General features: G+C 51.3%; 9 protein-coding genes across 9 annotated transcripts; 3 read left to right on the top strand and 6 right to left on the bottom strand.

Moving 5' to 3' along the window:
- Positions 1 to 90: 90 nt before the first annotated feature.
- On the bottom strand, positions 91 to 4,503 carry N7474_008575 (serine/threonine-protein kinase; the record flags this gene model as incomplete). Its single annotated transcript, XM_057199985.1, has 8 exons — positions 91 to 1,376; positions 1,431 to 2,514; positions 2,562 to 3,368; positions 3,419 to 3,851; positions 3,905 to 3,969; positions 4,022 to 4,051; positions 4,109 to 4,243; positions 4,312 to 4,503. 8 exons carry the CDS (start codon positions 4,501 to 4,503, stop codon positions 91 to 93), a joined length of 4,032 nt encoding a protein of 1,343 aa, XP_057050686.1.
- Positions 4,504 to 5,260: 757 nt separating this feature from the next.
- Positions 5,261 to 6,502, bottom strand: N7474_008576 (dihydrofolate synthase; the record flags this gene model as incomplete). Its single annotated transcript, XM_057199986.1, has 1 exon — positions 5,261 to 6,502. The coding sequence occupies one exon, from the start codon at positions 6,500 to 6,502 to the stop codon at positions 5,261 to 5,263; it is 1,242 nt and encodes a 413-aa protein (XP_057050687.1).
- A 428-nt stretch (positions 6,503 to 6,930) lies between these two features.
- N7474_008577 (uncharacterized protein) lies at positions 6,931 to 8,319 on the top strand (the record flags this gene model as incomplete). The annotated part of the gene is made up of 1 exon (XM_057199987.1): positions 6,931 to 8,319. One exon carries the CDS (start codon positions 6,931 to 6,933, stop codon positions 8,317 to 8,319), a length of 1,389 nt encoding a protein of 462 aa, XP_057050688.1.
- A 703-nt stretch (positions 8,320 to 9,022) lies between these two features.
- On the top strand, positions 9,023 to 9,921 carry N7474_008578 (kinase-related protein; the record flags this gene model as incomplete). The annotated part of the gene is made up of 2 exons (XM_057199988.1): positions 9,023 to 9,080; positions 9,245 to 9,921. The coding sequence occupies 2 exons, from the start codon at positions 9,023 to 9,025 to the stop codon at positions 9,919 to 9,921; spliced, it is 735 nt and encodes a 244-aa protein (XP_057050689.1).
- Positions 9,922 to 12,748: 2,827 nt separating this feature from the next.
- Positions 12,749 to 13,459, top strand: N7474_008579 (uncharacterized protein; the record flags this gene model as incomplete). Its single annotated transcript, XM_057199989.1, has 2 exons — positions 12,749 to 13,163; positions 13,314 to 13,459. The coding sequence occupies 2 exons, from the start codon at positions 12,749 to 12,751 to the stop codon at positions 13,457 to 13,459; spliced, it is 561 nt and encodes a 186-aa protein (XP_057050690.1).
- A 2,463-nt stretch (positions 13,460 to 15,922) lies between these two features.
- Positions 15,923 to 18,723, bottom strand: N7474_008580 (uncharacterized protein; the record flags this gene model as incomplete). The annotated part of the gene is given in 5 exon segments (XM_057199990.1): positions 15,923 to 16,118; positions 16,129 to 16,742; positions 16,801 to 17,376; positions 17,430 to 17,694; positions 17,744 to 18,723. The coding sequence occupies 5 exon segments, from the start codon at positions 18,721 to 18,723 to the stop codon at positions 15,923 to 15,925; spliced, it is 2,631 nt and encodes an 876-aa protein (XP_057050691.1).
- Positions 18,724 to 20,064: 1,341 nt separating this feature from the next.
- On the bottom strand, positions 20,065 to 20,545 carry N7474_008581 (nuclear transport factor 2 family protein; the record flags this gene model as incomplete). The annotated part of the gene is made up of 2 exons (XM_057199991.1): positions 20,065 to 20,289; positions 20,342 to 20,545. 2 exons carry the CDS (start codon positions 20,543 to 20,545, stop codon positions 20,065 to 20,067), a joined length of 429 nt encoding a protein of 142 aa, XP_057050692.1.
- A 752-nt stretch (positions 20,546 to 21,297) lies between these two features.
- On the bottom strand, positions 21,298 to 23,020 carry N7474_008582 (MFS transporter; the record flags this gene model as incomplete). The annotated part of the gene is made up of 5 exons (XM_057199992.1): positions 21,298 to 21,587; positions 21,635 to 21,996; positions 22,053 to 22,260; positions 22,307 to 22,636; positions 22,696 to 23,020. 5 exons carry the CDS (start codon positions 23,018 to 23,020, stop codon positions 21,298 to 21,300), a joined length of 1,515 nt encoding a protein of 504 aa, XP_057050693.1.
- A 671-nt stretch (positions 23,021 to 23,691) lies between these two features.
- N7474_008583 (uncharacterized protein) lies at positions 23,692 to 24,693 on the bottom strand (the record flags this gene model as incomplete). The annotated part of the gene is made up of 1 exon (XM_057199993.1): positions 23,692 to 24,693. One exon carries the CDS (start codon positions 24,691 to 24,693, stop codon positions 23,692 to 23,694), a length of 1,002 nt encoding a protein of 333 aa, XP_057050694.1.
- Between the last annotated feature and the right edge of the window lie 284 nt (positions 24,694 to 24,977).

Consider the following 24,977-nt stretch of genomic DNA (forward strand, 5'->3'; position numbering starts at 1 on the left):
GAAAAGCCCCAATCCATCGATCGGATATCCCTGTAGACCACTACCAGCACGCAATATCATTCGTTACGTCTTTTTATGCATCAAGTCAAGTCAAGTCCATTCAGAGTCGGCGATGGTAGGGCGGCGGGTGCGTCGCGGAATAACAGAGGGTCGGCGGCTCAGCGAGCTCGGAGCCTTGGAGTCATCTTCCTGCAGCATTTCAACGTGCGAGAGGCGATTCGACATGCCGCGAGCGACCCGCGATCGTGGCGGAGGCATATTTCCATTCGCGGCTGAGCCGAGAGCGGAGGTACTGCCGTCTCGGCTGCCGGGTCGGAGGGCTAGAGAGGAGCCGCTGAGGGCATTGCGCGGGTGTCGGGGTGTCTCGCGGCCTTCGAAGTAGCCTCTTGACTGGCTACTGCGGTTTGTTTGTGGGGTTGAGGGTGTGGAGGAGCCTGAGTAGGGAATTGGAGGCGTGGTGGTGCTTTGACGCCGACTGCTTGTTGGTCTGCGCTTGCCGCCAACGCCGAAAGCTTCGCTGCGCTCGGTCGACTGGATTAGTTTGCCGGCCATGTCTCGGACGAGAATGGCTGGGTCGTTTTCGAGCTCGCGGATCGCGTCTAGAAGACCGTACGTCGCAAGGAGACCTCCTTGGTGGTCGCTGGAGTCGCAGATACTGGATATGATGCGTAGGAGGTTCAATCGTACTGCGGTTTTGTTGTGGTGCAGCTTTTGTCCAAGCCTGGTGAAGAGGTCTGGCCGGGCAAGTGTTGCTGCCACGGGAGGACTCAAGCGAAGCAGTTTCTGCAGTGGCTCTAGGAGATTTTCAAATGCATTGGCCTTGGACAGTGTCAAGCACCGCACAATGGCGTCGGTGAATGATGTCGTCTTGTCCTGACGGTTGCTCAGGAGATGCTCTTCCACCTTGGCGGTCTCTTCTTGGAGCCATGTGAAGATGGCATCCAGAGCTGTGACTTGCCAATACGGATCCGCAAGAAGAGAGATATAAAAGGCAAGGCCCTTGTTTCGCCACAGCTCGCGACGACCAACCTTCCCAGACTGCGCCATGTCGCAAAGGATGGGCAGCGCAAACTCCTTCAGCGGCCGTTCTGTCTTGACAATCTTTTGGAGCAAAGGGACGATTCCATTCAACGCCGCATCCTCCTGTCGAGACTTGTTCAAACGACACATGTTGTAAATAGTGTTGAGAATTTGATTCGAGACTTCACGGAAATGGGTCCGTTTCATGGTTAAGCGAAGCAAGTCGGTTAGTACATCAATGGCGTTCGAGTTTTGGAGGGAGTCTAGGGTGGTGGAGAGCATCGACAGGTTCTTGATGAACTTGAGCATGGTGATCTGGTGGACGGGGGTCATACGGCGTAGTTCCTTCAGAACTCCTAAGGAAGATTGTTAGCAAAATGTGGCAAGGGCAACATGATGTTGTTGCTTACTGTGCAAGACCGTCCGCTCAGCAACCATCTCCTTGACATGGTTCTCGGCCTGCGAGAAAATGAAGAAGATGTTTGCGATGCGGCCCTCAATGATCTCAGCTAGTTCTCCCTCCTCGTCGAGTGCCCGACCCAGAACGAGAGACAAAGGATCGAGAACAGAGTTGCGGGACAGAATCCTGCAGAAATCGTTCTTGGGAGTCGAGCCTTGGAGCTCGAAAACACTCCAGATCCCATTCACTCCGATCAAAACCAGGTCACGTTCATCTTCGTAGTCATCTTCTAAAAACTCGACCAAGACATTTAGACCACCAGCACTGACGAACATTTGGAGTGTCAAGGTCGATGTCTGATACATCTGCTGAACAAAAGCCGCAGCTTCCAGTCGAATCTCCCGAGGGTATTTTTTCGACGCAAACTCATTCACAATGGGTATTCCACCGACGAAACAGAGATTCTCCTGGATCTCATAGTCGTCGTAGATGATGGCGTTGACAACCCTCAGCAGACAGAAGACAATGTCACGTCGTCGACATGTGTCGAGAATTTCCAGAATTGGTAGCATTCCATGGGCGCTGATAATAATGTTCTTTGTCTCTGGAAGATCACAGAAAATCGTGAGAAGCTGCTCTGAGATTTCTGCAAGAACTTCCTCATCTTGGGAGGTTTTCAAAGAGCCCACAAGACCCTCCACTTGGTTTCGAAGCCGAGCGTATTTGTCGCGAGCGATGTTGGCTTCCAGATCCATCTCATCGAATCCTTCTTCCAATTGCGCAAAGGGATCGTCGTCGTCGTCCTGATCACCGAGCCAGGAATTGTTTGAGAGTTTCGAGTTCAGCATTAGGGTGCTTCTATCGGAGCCTTCATCGCTCTCTGGATTTTCCAGAGCCACCTGGTCGGCCCCTAAAATATCGGAGAAGTCTTCATCATGCTCGTTCTCTGCAAACTTTTGAATCTCTATTGCCGAGCGGTCACGCTTGACGGACAGTTGTTTGCGAAGCTGTGGGTGTTGGCCGCCCAGATCGTCATGCGAGGAATCATAACTCATCTTGTCATAGGTGGGAGAGGAAAGATCATCGTCCGATTCCTATAACCAATTAGAACATTTTTACAGACAGATTGGAAGTAACTTACTTGAAAATAACCCAGCTTGCGATCCAGCGAGTCCTCGTTTGCCATGATTAGGTCAGTATAATCCTCGACAGAGTTCTCCTTGTAGAGAGATGCCGGCCGACTCCGTCTCATCGGCGGGGCAGGATTTTGTGTGCGGATCGGAATGTTATTAAAGGTGGATGTCGAGCTTCTGTTAGACTGGCGGCGCGAAAGACTCTGAGATTTTGAAGGGTCAGGAACGGCTGGTTTGGCTGGATATGGGCGAATGGTCTGCAGTGGATCTTCGTCGACCGATTGGAGAGAGCCTTTGGAAGTATCGTCAAAGCTATCAAAGCTATCCTCGGATCGCAGAACAGACCCATCAAGCGAGGCAAAAGCCTTCAGCCTTTCTGATGAGAGCTTGCCACCAAAGTTATCCTGTGGTCGCAGATGGGGAAGATGTAGTGCACTGGGAGATATTGCCGTGGCAAAGTCATCGTCCCAATTGTCATCCTCTGCCGACTCGGCGGTTCGAAAGCGGTCTGCGGTTTGCTTTGTGGTAGGCGAGGGCAATGTATCAACTAAGGAAGTGTTCCGGTTGGAGGGCAGAGGTGCAGCGTTGTGGTCCAGCTTGGGTGGCTTTTTGGAAGCTCCGGCTCCGGGGGACCGCAGAGCTTCGTTCCATTCCTGAACGCTTTTCACGGCCTCTTCATACTCTGTTGACTTCTTGGGAACAACCGAGTCGGATCTGCGGGCGTTGACGATCCATGGGTGCTTGAGCAATTTCCTCGCAGAGACGCGCAGGTTCGGATCTTTCTGAAAGCATTGCATGAGGAAGTCTTTGACCGCCTAGAGGAAGTTAGACCCATCCGTATGGCCAGCTGCGATAGGGAACCTACCGGTGAGGCACCTTGCGGAAGTGGAGGATGATCATCGTTGACGATGCGGAAGAGCGCCGGCATGGGCTGCAAGTTATGGTACGGAGGCTTGCCCTCGAGTAGTTCGATGACCGTGCACCCCAAACTCCAGATATCGGAAGCGGTTGTCGCACCTGAGAGCTCAATGACCTCGGGGGCCATCCAGTAGGGCGTGCCCACGACGCTGGACTCACTCAAGCCCGTGGTCCGACTTGCCACGCCAAAATCTGCAAGCTTCACGAGGCCTTCCTTTGTCGTCAAGATGTTGGCCCCTTTGATATCTCGGTGGATGACACCCTGTTCGTGCAGATACAACAGCCCATGGAGAACCTGGGACATATACAAACCCACCAGGTTTTCCGGGAAGCGGCCGAAATTCTTCGCGATGGAGTGTAACGAACCATTCTCGCAATATCTATAATCCAAGGTCAGTTCTTTGCGTCCATCCGGGTAGTTGACAATACATACTCCAGAATGATGTTTAAGGTTTCTGCCGATTTGACGAATCCATGGTACTTGACGATGTTGGGATGCTGCGACAACAAATCAGTCGGGGTTCTCCTATTCGTTCATAGTGTGTCTCACATCCAGGTTTTTGAGCAAATCGATTTCCAGCTGTTTGATCATTAGTCTCAATCGTCAATAAACGGACCATACAGGCGCTGGGCATACCATGATCACACGCAACTCGCTCTTGGGCAGATCCGTCAGCTTGATTTGCTTGACAGCAACGGTTTCCCCCGTGTTCCAATTCAGCGCCCTGTAAACCGATCCGAACGCGCCTTTTCCCAGGCAATCGCCCAATTGCTGCAGCACCAAATATCATCAGCATTCCGCCATATCTAAGGGGCATTCCCACCCCACAAAATCCATACGTAGTCTTTAAGCTCGGCCACATCCTTGGCCGACGACTTGGACACCTTTTCCTCCTTGGATCTTTCCTCCCGTTTGGACGGACTGGTCGCGAGTCGTGGTAGTCTCGGCTTGACGGGGGTGCCGGGGGTCCTGGAGGAAGGGGTGAGAGGGCGCGCCTGCCCCTCACCCCCTTCATGAGACCGGGAGACCATCGCCGAACAAGACACGGCTCGGGGATTGGAGTGTCGCTGGGGATATGGGTTCTCGGGCGGCGCCCGGTCTCAGGAACGCGGGTTTCAGCTGGACGGCGGGCGGTGGGGAGGGAGAGGGTGGGTTTGTGGAAGCTAGGGAAAAGGCAAGAGCCGGGCCCGTCTCGATCTCGAAAGTGATCCCTATAGTTCGCGTCATAACTCCGGCGCGCCTTAGCAACTCCTCCTTGCTAGGAAACCAAAACCAAGAAAGTATGGCAAATAAAAGTTCAGAAACACACATCGAGGAACGCGGGTTTAGAAGCTTGTGTCTTGGCATACTTACACTTGGGGGCCAAATCTGGGGCTATTATGAAACGTATTCGAGCCCTTCCGTATTACCGTCGGGTTCTGTAGTGTAGTGGTGAGCACTTTTGGTTGTTCGTCTACCCGTTCTTCAAATTTTGCTGTGCTCTACTAACATTTCCCCAGTTGATATCTCACAATTCCAAAGGACCTGGGTTCGAACCCCAGCAGGACCTATTTGTTTTTTTATGTCCGCAAACGAGAGGGCCGACACAGGATCTGCAGAGAGTACTAGAGTGCATTCGATGTAGTTCTGGGAAATTTCGAGCAAACTGGAGTTCCAACTGAGCGAGCGAAGAGGAAGTGAGCCAGGGAGAATAGTTGTGGTGCTTCTCCACACGCTGCGGGGAGGCTTCCTGCCGATGTATTATTATTTTATACAGGGTATCATTTTCGCTAGCATATTCAGTATCTATCATTTTTGCGCCGCACGGAGCAGGCGGAGTACATCCGAGACCAGGTATAGGCTCCCAGCAATGACCAATGGCCCATCTTGAGCCACCTGGCTGGCCCAATTCATGGCGGGCAGCAAATTGCCTTCGAAACTCTCCACTTGTCCAATTCCCTCAATCGATCGGATGGCTGATGCCAGCTCCGTGGCGTTGGTTGATTTGACCCAGGGCATCCCATCAACAGGACCGAACTCCGCCGTCGCAACATTATCGCCCGGCCGGATAATGGAACGGAACACCCCTGCCAGATCTTTTCCACTCGAGGCGGCAACAACCCAAGTGACGTTTCCCTGCGGACGCAATCGGCGGTCGACATGCATTCCCAAGGCTTTGGCTGACTGTGCGTTGTGAGCACCATCAAGCAGGATCGGCTTCTCGCGATCAATCAAAGGTTGCAGAACAATGCTTTGTAGACGACCCGGCCATGTCACATCGGCCAAATGTGGGAGGAGAGCGAACGTGTCGCTCTGTGGACGCAGTTTCGATAGGGCAATTCGTAGCGCTGACACAGCGGAGCACATGTTCTCTTGTTGATGAGGCTCCAGATCAAGCTTCTGGAATATAGATGCAAGGGGTGGAAGCTGCTCATGCACCTTTGCCGGACACACAAAAGTCGCATCAATGCCAAGCTCTTGGATGCGCTTCGTCAATGAGTTGATCACTACCGTCTCATTGGTGTTATCCACGACGCAGGGGACGCCGGGTTTCAATATTCCGGCCTTCTCGCGGGTAATCTCCTCGATTGTAGACCCCAGGAACGCTTGGTGATCGAGGCCAATCTTGGCAATGACCGAGACCAGCACATCACTGAGGACATTGGTGGCATCGAGGCGACCACCCATGCCCACCTCAACCACACCGACTTCGACTTGTTCCTGGTTGAATATCTCAAACGCCGTGGCTGTCAAGAGCTCGAATTCCGAGGCGCCGATTCCGAGCGTTTGATCGCGGAGCTTCACTTGGTCTTCGACTTGGCGGAAAAGAGATTCCTGCACGACGTTCTCGCCAATTGTGATGCAATCCCATCGGTCGATCAGGTGTGGAGAGGTAAAGCGGCCGCAGCGCACCCCTCCGGCGGACAGCAGGTGCGACAGGTATGCGCTGATCGAGCCTTTACCATTGGTGCCGGCGATATGGATGGCCTTCCATGACAGCGGGGTATGCTGAAGGAGGCGCGAGACGCGGGACAGTCCTAGCTCGATCATTCCTCCGGTCTTTTGGTCGGACGGTCCGTCATTGTGGGAGTCATGGTCAAGTGTCACTGAGAGTGAACTCTAGTTACTCCGAGGAAAAGCGTTGATTCCTCAGGTGTCAATAATTGCCACGTGACCGTCTCACCGTCCTCCCAGCCTCAGGCATCCTCTTGCTTCCGTTTTCCTCCCGAGCAAAAACTCTCCCTTCCCGCCCAGATCCATCAGCCGCTATCTTGTCCCCACTGCTTCGGTGCAGGTCGCGTCTGGATTCGCGCGTTTAGAGGACTGCTTTCTTCACTCTCCCCCTTCTCCCCCTCCCCTTCCCTCCTTACTTACCGGCAATGGGTATTCCGTAAGTCGCTCCTTTTGGTGCTTGTGTCGCATGCGCCACCGGTCGCGGTAGTCCCTTCAGCTTGAATTCTAACAACATCAATAACAGCATGTGGCGGGAGCCGGCAGAGGCAGACTCCTACAGAACTGCCACCGAGAAGGATCGGTCTGCTACGGCGCGCTCGTCCATCCGTCGCCAGCCCACCATCCGTCGCCCGTCGCGCTACACTGGCTCGTCATCTCACGCGCGGGGCGCCAGCGTTCTGTCATCCTTGCCTTCGCAGATTCTCGATGAGATCCATCGCGGAATGATCGAGTCGCCCTCTGATGTGCGTTCTCCGGTCTTGAATCTGGGTGTTAGCGAAGATGGGATCGATCTCGACACGAGCAGACGTGACGCTCTGCGGAACGAACGCGCTGCTCGCAGACTAGACGCTCTGAGTGCTCCAACCCGACATCCGCGTACCCGTCAACGCCAATCCAATACAAGGTGGCGCTGGGATTGGTCGGCTCGCGATCAATCACTTGACCGCCTGCTCCCAAGTTCAAGGATTCGCTGGGCGGCTCACGAGCAACCATCCGGCGCCTTGGTTGTCCGCTCAGATCCTCCTCCTGCCCAACCTCCGTCGCAAAATGCGCCCTTGACCCCTCACTTTGCGCCGGCGCTCTCCTACTACACGACGGTCTCCTCGCACTCGCCGTCGGAATCGGTCCGTCTTCCGCCTCTGCGTCGGACAGAGAGTCGTAGCGATGACCGGGTCAACTACAATGCGGCTAGATTGCAGGAGTTTGAAGAGTTCCAGGAAGGTTATCGCGCCGGTCTTGAATCCGCTGGCGTTGACCCTTACTCCTGGCATGGAGAGCCTCTTGTTGATGGGCTCGGTGATCGTGAGCGAAGTATGAGCCCGGCTGATGAGCGCGGAACCGATGCGTGGGAAACCTTGCTGTCGACGATCACGCCGGACGCTACACTCCCCTCGAACAGCACCTCGTTTGCTTCCAACTCCGCTTCTACAACCGATGCCTCTCGCAATGGAACCTCTCGAACATCCGCCAACTCGTCGTCGCAGACTCTCCCGACCTCCCTGAGCTCTTCGCGGACCGCTCCCACCGGACTTGATCCGTACCCGGATCATCTCCATCCCTGCGACTTTTCTTCGTCGGACGAGGAAGATACCCCTGTCAACTACCGCCGCGTGCCCGGCCCGTCTGGCCGATCTGTCTCTCTTCGCCGCTCTCCGGGTCTGCCGTCGACCATGAGCAGCGGTCCTCCCATTCCTACCTTCTCCTTCTCCTTCTCGGACTCCTCCAGCGACCCCGATCTCCACCCCGATCTCCATCAGATGCAGGCCATCCTAGATCGACTGGCTCGGCGGGAGGATATTCCGGATGATTGGTGGGCGGCAGCTGGTCTGTCGCGCATCATCGGTCGTGGCCTCCGTGCTAGCGCTAATATGACCGAAAACGGCGCTGAAAGCGCGCCCCGTCCTGCTCGCTGAGCAGAGCAGGATACCTTTTTCCTTGTTAGCCGGTGTTGGAAAACGAGTGTTTATGACGGCGTTTTAATGAAGTGATATCTCTGACCGGGTTGGGTGTGTATGGGCGTTTTAATAATTCCGGACACCGCTACGATCTGGTCTTACATTTGGGCCTGTTGGTTTGTACTCGGGGTTTTCAATACTTCGATTGTCTCAGCGGTGATTCTCGTGTTCATATCTTTGCATAACCGCCAATGATTAGAGCGCAGCCACCGATAAAAGAACAAAAGAACCAGCTATGATTTTCTCTTCATTTTCTCTTCTGGTAAACCACGTATAAATCTATCCAATAGGTAATTACTGCTTAACTGCCATGCTGCTCTGTAGTTAACTAGTCCCTCGGTGGGAACTCACTGAATGTGACGTATTGCGCCTCGGAGCACAGTCGTCCCCACACCGGAATCATTCACCCCGCCAGCAAGGACAAATTATTCCCTCGACGAACTGCATCAATGGATTGAATGACTAACTGCATCGACTACTGAATCCCTGTTCGGCACTGCCAAAACCCTGCCCTGGATTATCTGCGAGACTCTGACGATCACCACCGCCATCCCTGTGCAACACACCTCGGGAAGCTAGCTCATTGTTGAGCCCATTGAGTTGGCCGATCATCGACTGCGGACTATTTTGGACCTTATTGTCTGTCTCCTTCAGCTTTGGAATGACCACGACCGGCCACATGGATGAGCAGGTTGACCGTCTGGTCAAGAAGACCTGGGGTGAGTTTGTTTTGTGTGGATTGAATTGAAGGGAATCGGACCCTCACGCGAGTCATGCATGGTATCTTTTTTACCATGAAAGCTTGCGCGAGAGAAACAAAAGTCCCCCCGTTGCTTCAATCCATCCCTTCGCTACTTTTCATATATCTAATTATACGCTACAGCCAAATTCACCTCCACTCCCTCCAATGCCCGCCTAATGATAGCCGTCAGCGGCATCCCAGGCTCGGGCAAAACCGAACTAGCGAGCCTGATGTCCCAGCGCATAAACCAGCTCTATGCCCACGAGAACCCATCCACGCCAACCCCAATCGCCACCGCGCTCCCAATGGACGGGTACCACCTCACGCGCGCCCAGCTAGCCGCAATGCCAGACCCAGTGTACGCCGCTGCCCGGCGCGGGGCGGCATTTACCTTTGACGGTGCCAAATTTCTGGATCTTGTGCAGAAACTGCGGGAGCCTTTGACGGCTTCTTCCACGACGCAGTACGCGCCGAGTTTCGATCATGCGACCAAGGACCCTGTTGATGATGATATTCCGATCCCTGTCACCTGTCGGGTTATTTTCTTTGAAGGGAACTATCTCAGTTTGGATAAGGAGCCATGGAATCGGGCTGCGGGGCTTATGGATGAGTTGTGGTTTGTGAACGTGGATTTTGAGGTTGCGAGGCTCAGGCTTATTAGGAGGCATGTTAAGGCGGGCATTGCGAGGGATGAAGCTGAGGCGGATAAACGGGCCAGAGAGAATGATCTTGTTAATGGGAGGGAGATTGTTGATTGTCGGATGCAAGTGCAGGAGGTTGTTGATAGTCGGTATGATCCTGCATGGGAGAGGTTATAGAGGTAGTATTATCGACTGGTGAGATTGATATTTAAGAAACTATTTACTTCATATTGTTCATAAGGGAATCTGTTTTTAATCCTTACTATAGGTGCGAGCCAACATTAAATATTACCCATACATCATTTCCAGAGGGAGGTAACTCTTTAGCTCTACTACGCTTTCTGAAGGTCCCTCACAAAAGGTCAGAATTTAGATCAGAGTAATAATTACAATCTTTAGGGAATTTGTTTTAAGATTCCATTCTTGCAAGCTCCCTAATATCATTCGAGGTGGTCCAATCCGTGCCACACTGCTTCATCGTTCCTAGTAGCCTACAACGCCCCTTCCTTCTCAAGAAGTGCATTGCCCAGCAACACATTGGAGTCCTCCATCTGAAGGTACTGGACAATCCTGGGAACTTGTCCATACAAATAGCACTATACAGAGTTAGTAACCAATTTGCGTCCTAGCTCTTATGACCTCAGATCTTTAGGCCTCTATAGCTAGAAGAGCGCACTACCAGCGTCTAGCGAACTTACCCTCAGTTTGATATATATCCGGTTGCGGTTGTAGAGCACATTCGACCTACACGAATAATACGTTAGTAGGCACAACTAATAGACAATAAATAGTGAAGAGGGCCCGTAGACACCCGCCCCCACATGTTGGAACCCTCACTAGCGAGAACCACATTTGGGGAGAGGTACTATGTAGTAAACCTTGCAAGAATCAAACTTACCACATTGCCCCCGTCGCACTGGCAGTCAAACTGGACACTGCCATCACAGGTTTCCCCTGGGACACCGCAGGCGACCGCGGAGCTAGAGAAGACAGCCGCACCTAGAAATATCGGGATAGAAAACTTCATGATCGCGATGAGCACTATTCGGTAAAAAGTATAGAATAATATCAGGTTGTGAAGGAAGACAAGGACAAGCTCCCTACGATAAGCGAATAATTGAGGAATCTGTAGTGGTAAATGTCAAAGACCAATCGTCGTATGCCTTAGGAGGAGGGTCCAATTTATGTTGCCATCTGGCCCTCTTTAACTAACTACTTAGTTAGTTACCCCGGGTTAGGAAGTTTTAATTATAGATACAAAATAAACCCCGGGAGACTCAATAAGGAGAATATACCGTGTCCAGGATCGGTTGCCCCATAAGCAAATGCAGCTACAAGGGGCCATTTAAGCATAGTCGCAATTAGTGTTGCCCCTCGTGTTTAAATCAGTAGGTACAACGTCCTAAAATAGATGGGCAAACCGCGAAGGAATCAATCTCTGACCCTGAGAATGAATGTAGAGCAAATCATAGGCAATAGCTATTTACACAACAAATCATTTGCTGTAAGTCAAAGAAGCGACTCTTTTGCACTGTAGACTGCTGTGGCCAGGAGTTCAGTCTGTACAACCCGGTCAGATTTGTTTTGGCCCACTTTTGGCCCACTTTTGGCCCACTTTTGGCCCACTTTTGGCCCTCTCTTGGCCCTCTCTTGGCTCCCAGGTTTCGGGCTTAGACGCGACTGATGACGCTAATAGACACCTTTATGAAACCCTTAGTTATTATATATAAGCCATTACTCTTGCTTGGCTCGTTAACTCAAAGCTAAGGAAGGTACAACTACCATTTGTGCCGGCGCCGCTGGATTCGGCTCCTCGCCCGTTGTGGTTTGGCGCCCGCCAGCACCGCCCCAGTTCGGGTTTAGTGCTTCCTGGAGAGGTTTAGCGCTGTCGGCCAATCCGCGCTATCCCGGAACGGTCCTGCCGTCCCAGACCGCCTGCCTCCGCAGCCGCCCCAACTATATAAACACCCGGTGCGTCGCTCGACCACCGGCGCCCCCTTCTCGCTCCATTTTCCTCCCACCCGGCCGTCTGCTCGGCGTCGTGCCTGCGAAACGATACGGTATTTCCGGATCACACGGCACCGCACCCCTGCCCAGCTGAAACCCTCGTCGTCATCTGCGCGCCGTATCCCCACTGGCTGGTCGTACGCTGCTGATCGGTCTGTCCTAATCCCTCTGCTGTTACAATCCATTTCTCGAGAAGTCTACGAAATGTGGTCGCCTCTGTTCTCCCTAAATTTCGCTACATCCCTAGATTCTGGCTATACGTGGTGGCCACCACTTCCCACGATCGACTGACGGGACATGTCTTGCTGGACGACATGATCAGACCTGCGATGCCTTCGAAGACCTTACGATGCGACATTCTCCGAGCTGGTTCTCATGCTGAGCGCCGATCGCGATATGCACTGCCTCAATGCGCCTCCTTCGTCATGGCTATACATCATGATTCCGAGACGATGACCAACAATTGCCTCACTGTCTCACTAGTCCACGAAAGCCATTGGCCCTTTGATTGCCTTGAGTGGGCTATCGCTGCCGGGGTTACGACGTGGACTGACCTCACTGGATGATTCTCCCAACGCCAAGCGGTCCCCTTGCCCGTCCCCGGGTCCCGGCCCCTTCACAATGGCAGACTTTTGACGAGGCGCAGTACGGCCGGATGGATGAATCCATCAGTTGGCCGTGTGGATACATGACAAGCTGGAATTGCTTTGTCCAATGGAAAAAATGCCGCATGAAGTGGTACCAATTCGCGTGATACATCTCCGTGTCCTCTTTCGTGGGTGGTGAGACGAGAGAGTCGTGATGTCAAAGTAGGGGTGCTTTGCGCCCCATGACCCTGCGAGGCGACTAGAAAAGCCACAAGGGGAAGCCGGCCGAATATAAAGAGGCCTGTTGGGCTTTAGATTGACATCAAGAGTGCCACCTTTTCAGACCAGCGCTTGATCCCTTATATTATTCTCGTACATCCTGTTCAATTGTTTCTGAGGCCTTCCGCATGATGATCGCGGTCAATCTGGACGATATCATCCATTATCACCCGCCTGCTTCTAAACACCATTTCACACCGCCGCAAGCATCTGGCTTTGTCCCGCATTACCCTTCGCCGTCGGCTTCAGACACATTCCCTCTGACCCATCAGGTTCCTCCATACCTTACGCAGTCCATTTTTCCATCCTCCGTACATTCTCGTGGCCTACAAGACCATGCCCAAAACCTGCAGTTCGTGACCTCTCATTCATCCGGTGAAACGCAATATTCACCGTTCAATACTGGCCTTCCTAAGCAGTCGGCCATTGAGAACTCGAACGAATTTGACAAAGAATTATTGAATCCCGATACAGCAAGAAAGGACAGCTTGGTCAAGTCAGATATATACTGGATGGATGGAAAAGCACAAAATGGCTCTGTTGATGGTAATAGAGGACGGGAATCACATGGCCCTTATAATGATAGTTCGTGAGCCCGATTGCCCATCTGAATCCATATTCGGAGGGTTTCCTTTACCCTCAAAGAGAAAAGAGAGAAAGAAGGGGACTAATGCTGACTTTGCTTCTTAATACTAGACTTTTGGGACGATGCCGAGGATGCCCTTCTCGAGCCTAGTTTACAGCCCATCTTTGAGGATCTAGCTCTATGGGAAGATATTTCCGATTCGTCACCGGCTGTTAGGTTCTATTCGTCGGCGGAATGTCCTGGATCTATGCCCTAGTTTCCGGCACCGGCTCAAATAATCTCTAGCCAGACAGACTTAAATCTTTTGATGGGTAAGTAGACTCGAACGGGCCTAATCAATAGAGTCACTCATTTATTAGAATACAGACTAGGCCGCGGTGGACGTCGTGTTGGCTCAAGTCTCCGCTTGTGATAAAATGGAGAACAGCATGGTAGCCGATAAAAAGAATTCAATGTCTATGAGCTAAGACAACGTCATTCGCCAAGGAAATTCACTATCCCATCAGCTCGACTATCTACATGAAGTTGCTAAAGAGAATCTTCATCCGTCAACTTACGGTTGCCAGCGGGAAAGCGCGGATACGGAAAATCCAAGCAGTAACCAGCCTATCACTAGAAACGAATGTATCACGGAAGAAGCCAAGGCCTATGCAACCACATCCGACAACAATAAGGTGCTAAGGCACCACGATGATGGCAGCCATGCAACGTCCTACCAGTTCGACGCAAATAAGACATCGCTTCCCCGTGTCTCACCTCCCCCCGCAACAACATGATGGACCGGCATCTAGGGCCGCACAGACAGCCTCGCCAGAAGCCCAGTCCAGATCCTCTCCACCTTTAGCGGTAGTCCTCAGGCCGCGCTCTCGAGAGTCGCGCACCAAAGGACTTCGTTCAAGTTGTCCGGGAAAAAGGAAGGATCGACCCCCGCCGCTTTGTTGTGATGACAATGATGACCCCGACGACCCTAACGACTAGGACTATACTGAAGAGAGCGGCGATGATGTTTGTCAAGGTGTTTCTCATCTAGCCAAAAAACCAAGACGGGCTGCTACCACGAGAGTGACGCCTGTACGTATGCAGTACGAAGCTGCATGTCGCTCCCCTGCAGTAGTGACGCAGGCCGACGTATCCGTGGATCAAGGTTGCTCCTCGACAAGTCTCTATGACATCGAAACCATTCCTATCCGAGGTTTTCTCACGCGGCAGATATTCTTATCGAGGGTCGTATACTCATTTACCATTGAAGAGCAACGGGAACATTCTTGTTCTCATGGATCAGGCGAAGTTCCAGAAATTAGATGTGAGAGCCGACATTTTAAGGCTCTCGCTTCCAAAGAGTCTCAGGCGGTGAACACAAGCAAGGGAACCCGATTCCTTCCCGACGACGATAAGCTCCTAATTGAGCTGAAGGAGGAGCGGAATCTACCCTGGAGTCGGATCGTAGAGTATTTTCCACGGAGATCGAAAGGTTCTCTCCAAGTCCGCTACAGTACGAAACTCAAGGATCGCGGAATCAAAAGCCGACGACAAAAACCAAACACGACGCCTCAATCTCCAGGAACTAGTAAACGCTCGCCCCGTAAGGCGTTCGACTTGTGCCAGGGTTCGCGGACGGCTAGTGGCAGGCGTGCTAGGCCCGCCGCACCGAGACAACGATGCGGTCCGACCAGAACCAGACGCGTGGTGGACCGCTTTTCGCCCGTTTAATCCGGATGCGAGCCATATGAGAGAAATAGCAAGTTTCAAGATAACGCGATATGATCTGACGATAAGGGGTTGACTTGAAAAATACAAGCCACGAAACCTCAAAATATTCCAAATACAGACCTAGCAATCTTCCTATTCAACGTACACAATTATGCCTGCAAATCACTCAGCCTAGTTAAATTGGTTGCTAGTATACAATTTACGGGCATCGGCTCACTGTTGTTCCTCTTTGTAGTCGATCGTAATCTATCCATCTCATTTCATCATGTGACTGGAACCCGCTTTTCTGGACCTCAAGTAAGTGCTGCGAAAAAATCCCGAAAGCATCTCTCTCCAACACGTTGACGCACCTCAAGATTCAATCGTTTGACAAATATTTCCTACTTGTAAAATTGTTGCTGATGGATATAGGACGGCACGACTGTAAATGAATTCGATCCAAATGCCACGTCCCATATCGAGATTGTCGAAGTGCGTCGATATTACCCTCCGGGGGTTTCAGAGATCATCGGTCGCGGTGGCGAGTGCTTCATCGGTGCCATCGATGATTCTACTCTTATGAAATACCCATGTGTCCCTGGCAATTATGAAAACATTCATACAGAGGCTCAACTTCTTGAGGTCCTTGGAAATCATCCCCGAATCATCGCATTAAAAGGCCGGACGGAACATGGTCTTATTCTACAGCGTGCCTCAAACGGTTCAACGGGAGCAGTGTGGGTGGGCCAAAGTTAGACGGAGGGCACAGATAATGATGTGCTTTGGTTGTGCAGTGCAGTTGACAAACTTGGTGGTATAGACGAATCGAATACATATCTTTGATCTTCAAGGAGGGTCTAGAATAAGTTAGACTTGGTCGAAAGATTTGATTAGTCAGTAAAGGTACCCCGGCTTAGTTGAGGTAATGTGCGACTATTAACTGAAAAACTTGGTGAAAATACATATGTCTACATGTCAAGTCTTCGTGTCGTGCATCACGCTCAGAGAACAGACAAAATAAAAAAACCATCTATAGAATATTGGCGAGCCTCCGGTTTTTTTTTAATGATTTCAACCTGACTCGAACCTCATCTAGAGGAATCAGTGCCCCCCTGACTTGCGACTGGCGTTCATCGCGGTTGCGAACGTTAACCGTTCGGGTTCGCTGCTCTTCAGCGCCGACGACTGCCGGTAGTAAGCAACCGAATTTGACAACAAAGATCGCACTGACTCGACTCACCAAAGATAAAATTGTACTGTTCCTCTTGTCCGCAGCGGATCTTCTTATTCAACGTGTGGCCTCGAACATCTATGTCAACATGTAGTTTGTCCGCGCGTAGAATACGCTGTAGCTCTTCCGCATAACGATTCTGCGCACTAGTCACCGGTAAAATGAGGATCTGACGCGGACTAATCCAGAAAGGCCATTTGCCAGCGAAATGCTCAATGAGAATCCCAATAAAACGCTCGAAACTTCCAATGATTGCCCGATGGATGACGACTGGGCGATCAGCGCGGCCCCCTTTGTCGGTGGCATAACTCATTTGAAAATTCATGGCTGCCTGGTAGTCCAGCTGGATGGTGGCACACTGTAACTGGCGCTGAAGTGCGTCAGCTATCGTGATGTCAATCTTCGGTCCATAGAACGCTCCGTCGCCTGGGTTAACGGTCCAGTCATTTCCCTTGAAACGGGTTAGAGCTTTGCGAAGTTGTTCTTCGGCTTCGTTCCAGGTGTCGATGTCTCCTAGGTACTTGGGTGGTCGAGTAGACAGCGTCAAGTTAAATGTGAAACCAAAGAGGTCATAGACGTGCTTCAGAAAATCAAAGATGCCTTCAATCTCAGACGTTATCTGCAGAGAGTACTAGCAAGATCCTAGATGACAACTTGGGAGTTCTTCAGTTACTTACCTGGTCTAGTCGGCAGATGATATGACCGTCATCCTGCTGGAACTTCCTCACGCGAGTTAAGCCGTGAAGCGCCCCTGAGGCCTCGTTGCGATGTAAGACGCCAAAATCAGCGACCCGAAGAGGTAACTCGCGGTAGCTGCGATCCTTATGTGTATACAGCAAAAAGTGCCCAGGGCAATTCATAGGTTTGAGAGCCCATTCTCTGCGTCCCAGGTTGATCCGGAACATATCTTCCTTGTAGTGTGCCCAGTGACCAGAGGTTTTCCATAAGCTGGCATCGTACATGTTCGGAGTCTGCACCTCGTCGTATCCTCGCAGGTGGTATTCTGTTCGCAGGAGTTTCTGTAGTGCGTTGAATACCCTTACACCTCGTGGAAGTAGGAAGGGGGACCCGGGTGAAAGTTCATGAAATAAAAATAATTCCTGCTTTTTGCCAATCTTCAAGTGGTGACCATTTCGCGCTTCTTCCAGGAATTTGAGGTGTTCCTGCAAGAGACTCTTTTCCGGGAAAGCAATACCGCTAATGCGCTGTAGTGAATCCTGATTTTGGTGACCCAGAAAATAGGCAGAGGAGCTCTATGAGAAAGATCAATGAAGGAATATCCAGAGGTACAGAAACTTGTTCTTACCTGGGTGGCCTTAAAGGCCTTGATCATGGCCATCTCTGGGATATGCGGGCCACAAGAGATGTCTACCAAAGTCCCAGAACGGTATACAATGGCTGTCTCTCCTTCAACCAGCTGGTTAATGGCATGAAGTTTGTATCTGTTGTAGGAAAACATCCGCTGGAGTATTTCTTTGGAAACTTCCAGTCGGTCAAAACCTCGTCCTTCCTGGGCTATTTGGCTGATTCTCTTGTTCAGCAACTCTCGGTCGACATTGGTTACAGCGCGTCTGGAGAATATTAGCATCCGTTCGATATGCCTGGTCTGCCAATACATACTCTCCGGGGATATCCATATCGCAGAAGAAACCTTGAGCAGTGGGTGTGTTTTCAGCAAGGAGACAATGAAACTCTTGCTCACAAACCTCTGCCAGGCAGCTGGCACACGAGCGCCAGAACGTCTGCCGACCTTCCGAGTGGTCAAAGAGCAAAAGCGCCACGATGCAGTCCCTTTCTAAGGGCCGACTGAGGTCCCATAGTTTGTGTCCGTCTACCTTGGCAACAACAACCTTGCTGCGACAGTCTTCCGGAAAATGAGACAGCAGCGATGCAGGCGTGGACAGCCACGAAGTTGCATTGACGACCAAGGGAGATCTTTTGCCAATGCTCACAGTCACTGTAATCTCCGTGCGAGGCTTGCTTTCCAGTTCCTTGACATATTGAACCCACATATCATCAAATAATTGGTTTCTTGCAAGGATGAAATCTGGCAACCCCGGTGCTTCACGTTCAGTATACAGCCACGGCAGCTCATTTCGATAGATAAGTTGGTGAGTGAGCCGAACATCTTTTACATGAGCCGTGTGATTCGCACCGTTCCGGTCGACGGCAATACAGCTCATCCACGGCGCCCGCGCCTGGCATCCAGGGAGCTGTGGCACTAGGCAGATGGACAGCTTGGCGGTTCCGTAAGAAGGATGAATGGACAGTCGGATGTGATTTGGCATCACAGCACGAATGAGGTGACCAAATCCCTCAGACCGAGCCATCATATGAAGAGCCAAGTTCGACATATCCTTAATATATTCTTTCCGGCTAGCGGCGTGCTTGCACAAAGACGTGTTCTCCAAATCGATCTTGACAAAGGTCTTCATTCCACTGTAAGTCAGCCGAGAGTCTGGGTCCTCCTCGATGAGCTGCCGGATGGACGCTATAGGCTGGCAGAATTGATCCTTGATCATGTTGCGGCAGGAATCGATGGTTTGGTAGAAGCCATTCTCAGTTAGCGTTCCCTCGTCGATCACTCCCAGGATCTCCATGGCATGAAGCACCCTTAGATTGTGGTCAAAATTGTGTTTCTTCACCATCGCTCGAACGGCTTGCCCGTAGTTCCACACCTCTGAATCGCTGATATTGAGGAGATCTGATTCATCCCCGTCAGTGCTAGCGGTCTTGACCCTGTTTCGATCTACTAACCGTTGAAGACTACACCATCTGTGGCGATGGTGATTTCTGCTCCGGGACTGTAAACCTTGCGAATATCGAGGCAGATCTGGTTCAGTCGAGAAAGGCCGAGATATTCTGCGTAATCGGGCAGCACCCCGAGCACCTTGTCGAGATTGGACTACAGGGGAATGAGTCTGCGATCCCAATTCCAGTTAGTTTTTCACGTACCGATTTGAACGGAAATGCAGGAAGAACCATCCGAACTGGTTCGTTCGCATGAATCCAGTGTAGAGCGTTCCCTTTGAATTTCTCTCGGCCCGGCCAGTACGAGTGCCCGCAGCCAGAATCGTCCTCCGGCCGCCAGAAGACAGCCTGAAGCATGTCCATTACTTCGTCGGCCACCTTGTCGGAGACCTTTGGTGTGTGAACCCCTACATAGTGTGAGTTATCAGAACGACGTGAGGAACGTTAATGCCAAACCATTTTCTAGCTCTGCCTCCACAGCTCCATTACTTGGTGTCACGTACTGAATACCCCGTGCAGTTAAGGAAAGAAACTCCCCAGGGTTGAGTACTCTGGTATGTGTCATAGCTTTGTGCTGTGTTCTGTCTCTTCTGCTTGTCAATGCTCACATATCCATACAGGCGGACCTTGACTTAAAAACACCAACAGTGAGACACATTGATTATAGCCCGCACTAGACCCCCCTCTCCCAGCTCTTAACTTCTGTACTGATCCTGCATTCCTGGGGTTTTACGTTTGCTCCTTCAATCCTCGATCTGCAGTCCATATGCACTCTAACTGGCCGTGGCGGCCCAGGCCACTCCCCGTGTTCCTAGATGAACTGAGAACCTTGGTTTCCATGGTACTTGTAGTATGCAGAGCAGTTTTGAAGAAGCCTAAACACCTCAGTCCAAGTGGACCCTATATTTCAGGATCGCCCTGGTGGTACCCGTGCGTATGATAGTGGAGGAACACCGGGATCTTTCCTCGACCGGTCGACCAGCCGGGCGAAGCCGTGCAGCAAATTCAGTACCATGTTGCGCCTTCCAAGCTGAAGTTGAAGTATCCCAGAGAATTGTGTTTGTTAGACGATCCTAGCATAGTTCTACGGGTCATTTATAATTTGATCACGTTCAGAAAAGAAGATTTCATCTATGTCAGGACTTCCATCGAAACTATATCTTCGCGACTGGCTAAGTTTGTACCACTATTTACTGCTGTTTCTGCTGGTACTGCCGAACCTTGGCCAAGAAGCTCTGGCTGAATTGCGCATCGACAAATTCTTCAATGCGCGTGATCTTGTCCCCCGTCTCGTTAAACGTCAAGAAGAAAGCGTACTCGTTCTTGTATGGTGCAACAGGCGAGTCACCCACTCCAGAGGCATGCACGGCCGCCATGTGGTGCTCGGGATCGTTCACAATCTTATGGATGGTGGTCTGCCCGTAGTCAGAATGTTATGAGTGAGATGCCGGGAACAGACCATCTTACCTCAAAACGATGCATTATCTTCTGCAGCGGACCAAAAAACTCCCGGTATTCCTCGTTATTCTTGGAAGGGCGGTTGAGGGAGGTCGGGAGGATGATGTGGATGCACTCGTTGGCGCGGACGCGGAGCACGGCATCGGCTGTGTACTCGTTGTAGCCCTCAAACAAGGCCTTGGCCGTGCGGATCTGATTCTCGGCGACACACATGATAGTCTTTAGATGCGATGCAAATAGAATGAGATGAAATAGAGTCAGGGGATGACGGTATGCTAGTTGACTCCTCACTTCGTGAGGCTTTGCTTAATATATAGGAGAGACTAAACATGCAAAAGACAAACATAGACCCTGAATGAGTATAATATTACAAATAAATGCCAGAATCCTGAAATCCCTTATTCCCTCCATTGCCCTCGGTGATCCTACAATCCCTCATTCCTGCATGAGCCCACATGCTAGTTCCCCACTCTTGGCCAAGCGACAAATTTCTTTTTCCCGTGTAGACAGTGGTTATTACTCGCCCTTACAATGCCCAGCTAGCAAAACGATTGTGAATATCCAACTTTGGTATTTACCATCCTAACCAAAGAAATTGCGCGAAAAGTCATTGGTCGACTGGAGCTAGTGGCACTTACAACGCTCCCAGCTTAGGTTTGTTCATATACATATGTTCTCTCTTTCTCTCTCTCGGAAACTTCACATACTGCGTCACTCATAACGACAACTACAACCTTAATGATGCAATTAAGCACAGGTTCTGTTTCCCGACTCCCAAGCTCATAAGCCCATACCGTCAGCGAGGAATCAAGGTACATGACAATCCAACTGTAACGTGTAGCTCCATATGTGATATTATAAACTGCTATAAATGGCTGAGGGATATTACATGTTCCTAAACTAGCCAACCTTCAAATTTGACATCTCCATATATCTAGGGGAATGGTATGCAGCTCTCCCCATGCCTACTCTTCCGTGGGTGCAAATCGGGAGATTTGCCGCAGCGTTCTGCTGTACTTCATAAACAAGAAGGGGACGGGCAAGGCCAAGCAGGAGATCCCACCGAGCACAGTTGATGCCGGGCCAACCCCCAGGTTGAGGAACATGGGCCTCGCTGCCAAGGGCAGTCCACAGGCCATCAGGCTTCTAAGCAAGTTGTTGGCCGAAACCGCACTGGCAGCATATGGCCCATAGGTATCTACCAGGAAATTGAGACATTGCTGGAAGACAATGTTGAAGCCGGCACCAATAAACCCTACTTTGATCAGTCAAGCTAGTGTCTCTTTCATCGCCAGAACGTACCAGCTGCCACCACGGGCGATGCCAATGGATATCTGGGAACTGCGGTCCACCCAAACCAGAACAGTCCTATCGAAAAGAGAAGACCGCCTATAATCATGGGCGGCAGGCGTCCTTCAGGAACCGCCCGTCCCTGGTTTTTCTGGACGGCACGCACATATAGAGGCTGGTTTGCAAGATTTACAAGCAATGCACAGATGACACCCACTAGCAGGCCTAGAAATGGGAGCGTTGAGATAACTAAGTTTAAGTTGCGGTCCTCTTTGAAGACTATAGGGAAAACTTCGAGCATCAGGAACAACAATCCGTAAATGAATGAGGCATAGAGCGCAATTGTAGTCACCATCGGCTCAGTAAAGAACATCCTGCAGGCCAGTGAGTCAACGTATGTATAGTGTAGAAGTTCTAACTGTGCCCTTACTTTAAAGGCCGACTCAGATGTTTCGTGACTATGTTATTCAAATTAATCTTTTCTGTCTCCGCCGGGTGCCAGTATCGCAGATCTCCAGTAGCCTGGCGCATGCCACGAGCCTTGTGCCGTAAAAGGACAGGCGCGTACGTCTCAGGCAAAAAGAAGATTGCGACAGTCCAGACAGTATAGACAATGATTGCTTCCATGTATTCGGTCCCTGCACCCAAGTTAGTATTTATCTTCTGTCACTCAACATTACATACATCGCCATCCAAGGTTTGGGTTAACCGTCAAAGACGCACCAATCACTGGCGCGATAGTTGGCCCTCCAACCACACAGAGCGCTAGGAATGCCATTGGGACACCCCTAGTGCGCGGATCATAAATGTCTCCCAATGCGGCTGACACGTTGCTGATGGGAGCAGACCCAAAGAGACCACTTAGGAAACGAGTGATGAATATGCTGGCGGCGTTTTTACTCACGGCCGTTCCGATGCTCAACAAGCCTAGTGCGAAGACCGGCGGCAGCATAGACAATCGACGACCATATACCTCGCTGATCGGAGCCCAGACGAGCGGGCCAAATGCGTACCCTACGACCGGTTAGTGGCGAGGGTCATGTCTCAGAAAGGAGAACGGGAGAGAGACTGACCAAGAACAAAGAGAGATAGGGTAAGGGCTGTTGCTTCCATGCTGACCCCAAGGTAATCCGCCAGGTCTGGCTGTGCAGGCGACATAATCGATGACCCCAACGAACCGATGAATGCCAACATGCTCATTTCCAAGGTGAGCCACGCCTTGTAACAGGGGTGGAAGTTTTTGGGGTTCTTCGGGTCGCTGTCCTCGAATCGGACCAGGTAGGCGCTTTCAGAGATTTGTTCTCGACTGACATCGCTAGATGGCTGCGCATCATTCTCCAGGCCTGTGTCGGAGGGCTGTTTCGCCGGATGGACTTCTTCCAGCATAGGATTTTGCATTGTGCTTGCCAAAATTGGCAGCGTCTAGCCTGTAAACGGACGGTGGAGAGTGGGCTTCAGCCTCCTTAAAAAGTCGGGATTTCCCTTAGTTTGAGTTTAACTTCCAGGGTCCTCGATCCTAGCGCCCTCCTTTTTGTCCAACCAAGTCCACTGGCTTTTAAGGGCAAAATAATTTGTCGTAGCATCTGCTATTGACGGAGACATGCTTTAGTCAATTCCCCATAGTACATGCCACTCTTTTCGTCCTGACGGTAGAGTCACTCGATTTAGCATCCTCAATTCCCACAAGTTGACACCTTCAACTTGGCAACCATGGGACAACCATGTTAGTTTCATCTGTCAGCAACATCATGATTTGTGTACCTCCTTCCTGTCCCTAGCACATCATTCACTCGAACTATGAAGGACTAATCACTGTCCCTATCCACAAGTCTTTTACTCAGGAAATGGCACGGACAGCAGCATTCACAATGCCTCCTCGGCGGCGGGAAGCCACCCCTTGTCATTCTAATACTGACCCATCCGATACTTGTCATATTCAGCTTAAGTTACATAGAATTCTACAGTACGATCAACAAATTGTTTTAATACTTGTAATACGCATATGTACATCATTGTTCTTGACGCTCAGAGTCTGGACTTTACTGAAAGAATACATCCGTCCACCCACCCTACAGCCCATGCACGTCTACGGAAATTACCTTTCCAGGCTCATTAAATGAGATAGTAGCAGGCTCCGAGATGTGCCCTGAAGTGGTGAGGAACAAAGTGGTTGCGTTCGAGTCAACACCAAATTGAGCGGACGTGACACCGGCAAGTTCCTTACGATTGACTCCGCCGTCAAAGACATTATATCTCCCATCTGCTCGGATGTAGAGGACCTGGTTGGATCCAGCGACGAATGCCCGGTCATCTGGTAAAACGGTGAAGCCATCGGGCAAGGGGACAGCATTGGAAACGTTGGCCACTATCTCGAATGGGCCGGCCGTGGTGCCATTCGGGTGGAGCCCGACACGGCAGAAAAGGCCTTTGCTGCTGTTCGTGTAATAAATGAATCTCCCCACGCGCTGGATTCCGTTGATACCATTCGGGAAGCTCGGAGTGGCATTCATGGTTGCATGATCCTGAAGCAGCGGCTGGGCCGAGCCACTGGCCAGATGGATGCCGTACACCAGGCCCCGTTGCGAGTCACTCGCCAGAAGGATGGGTGAGGGTGAATCCAACATGGTAAGCTTGTTTAAGAACTTGGCATCTGGGACGTCGATCGACTGGCCGATAGCCACGCGACCGTGCGTGAAATCTAGGAGGTGGATGGCGAAGGACCCCACGACCCCGCTAAACCCAGGGCCTATGTTCCCAGTGGATACGGCAAAGACATCGATGTCGACCTGTGTGATCCCCAAGGCGCTTGTCCGGTTGAACTGGGCAATTATTTCAGCGGAGCCATTTGCCTGAAACGGATTGATCTGCCAAACTTCGGCGGCTGGAGACGGCGTGGTGAAGAGGATCTTGCCATTTGGCCGCACCACAAGGTCCTCGATCTCGACCGCACTGCCGAATTGGAAGATAGGTGACGGTGGTCCGGCGGTCACATCGGAAGGGAACGTTAATCGCGAGCAAGTCGAGAGAGTGAAGCAAGCTTTGAGGGCAAATGCAAGGAAGAGGAGTCTCATAGCGAAATGCGAGCCTCGACTGTATTTTTGAGGGTGGATAATGCACGGCTGACGGCCACGCAGACCACATAAGTCATTGCATATAAATATTAGGGGCGGATAGCGTCCGTGGAGGTTGCCAGAAACCGGCCAGACGGCTTTGCAAGATGCTGTTCCGGCAATCCTCGATCCTGCAATCCTCGATCCTGCAATCCTCGATCCTGCAATCCCGTATTCCTGCAAGCACAAACGTGGATCATTAACAAAGTTTGAAACTCCACGCTGGGACGATCAGTGGGTCATCG

This window comes from Penicillium riverlandense, assembly GCF_028828495.1.
Source record: "Penicillium riverlandense strain IBT 135883 chromosome Unknown utg000007l_segment0_segment0, whole genome shotgun sequence".
NCBI classification, from domain to species: Eukaryota; Fungi; Ascomycota; class Eurotiomycetes; order Eurotiales; family Aspergillaceae; genus Penicillium; species Penicillium riverlandense.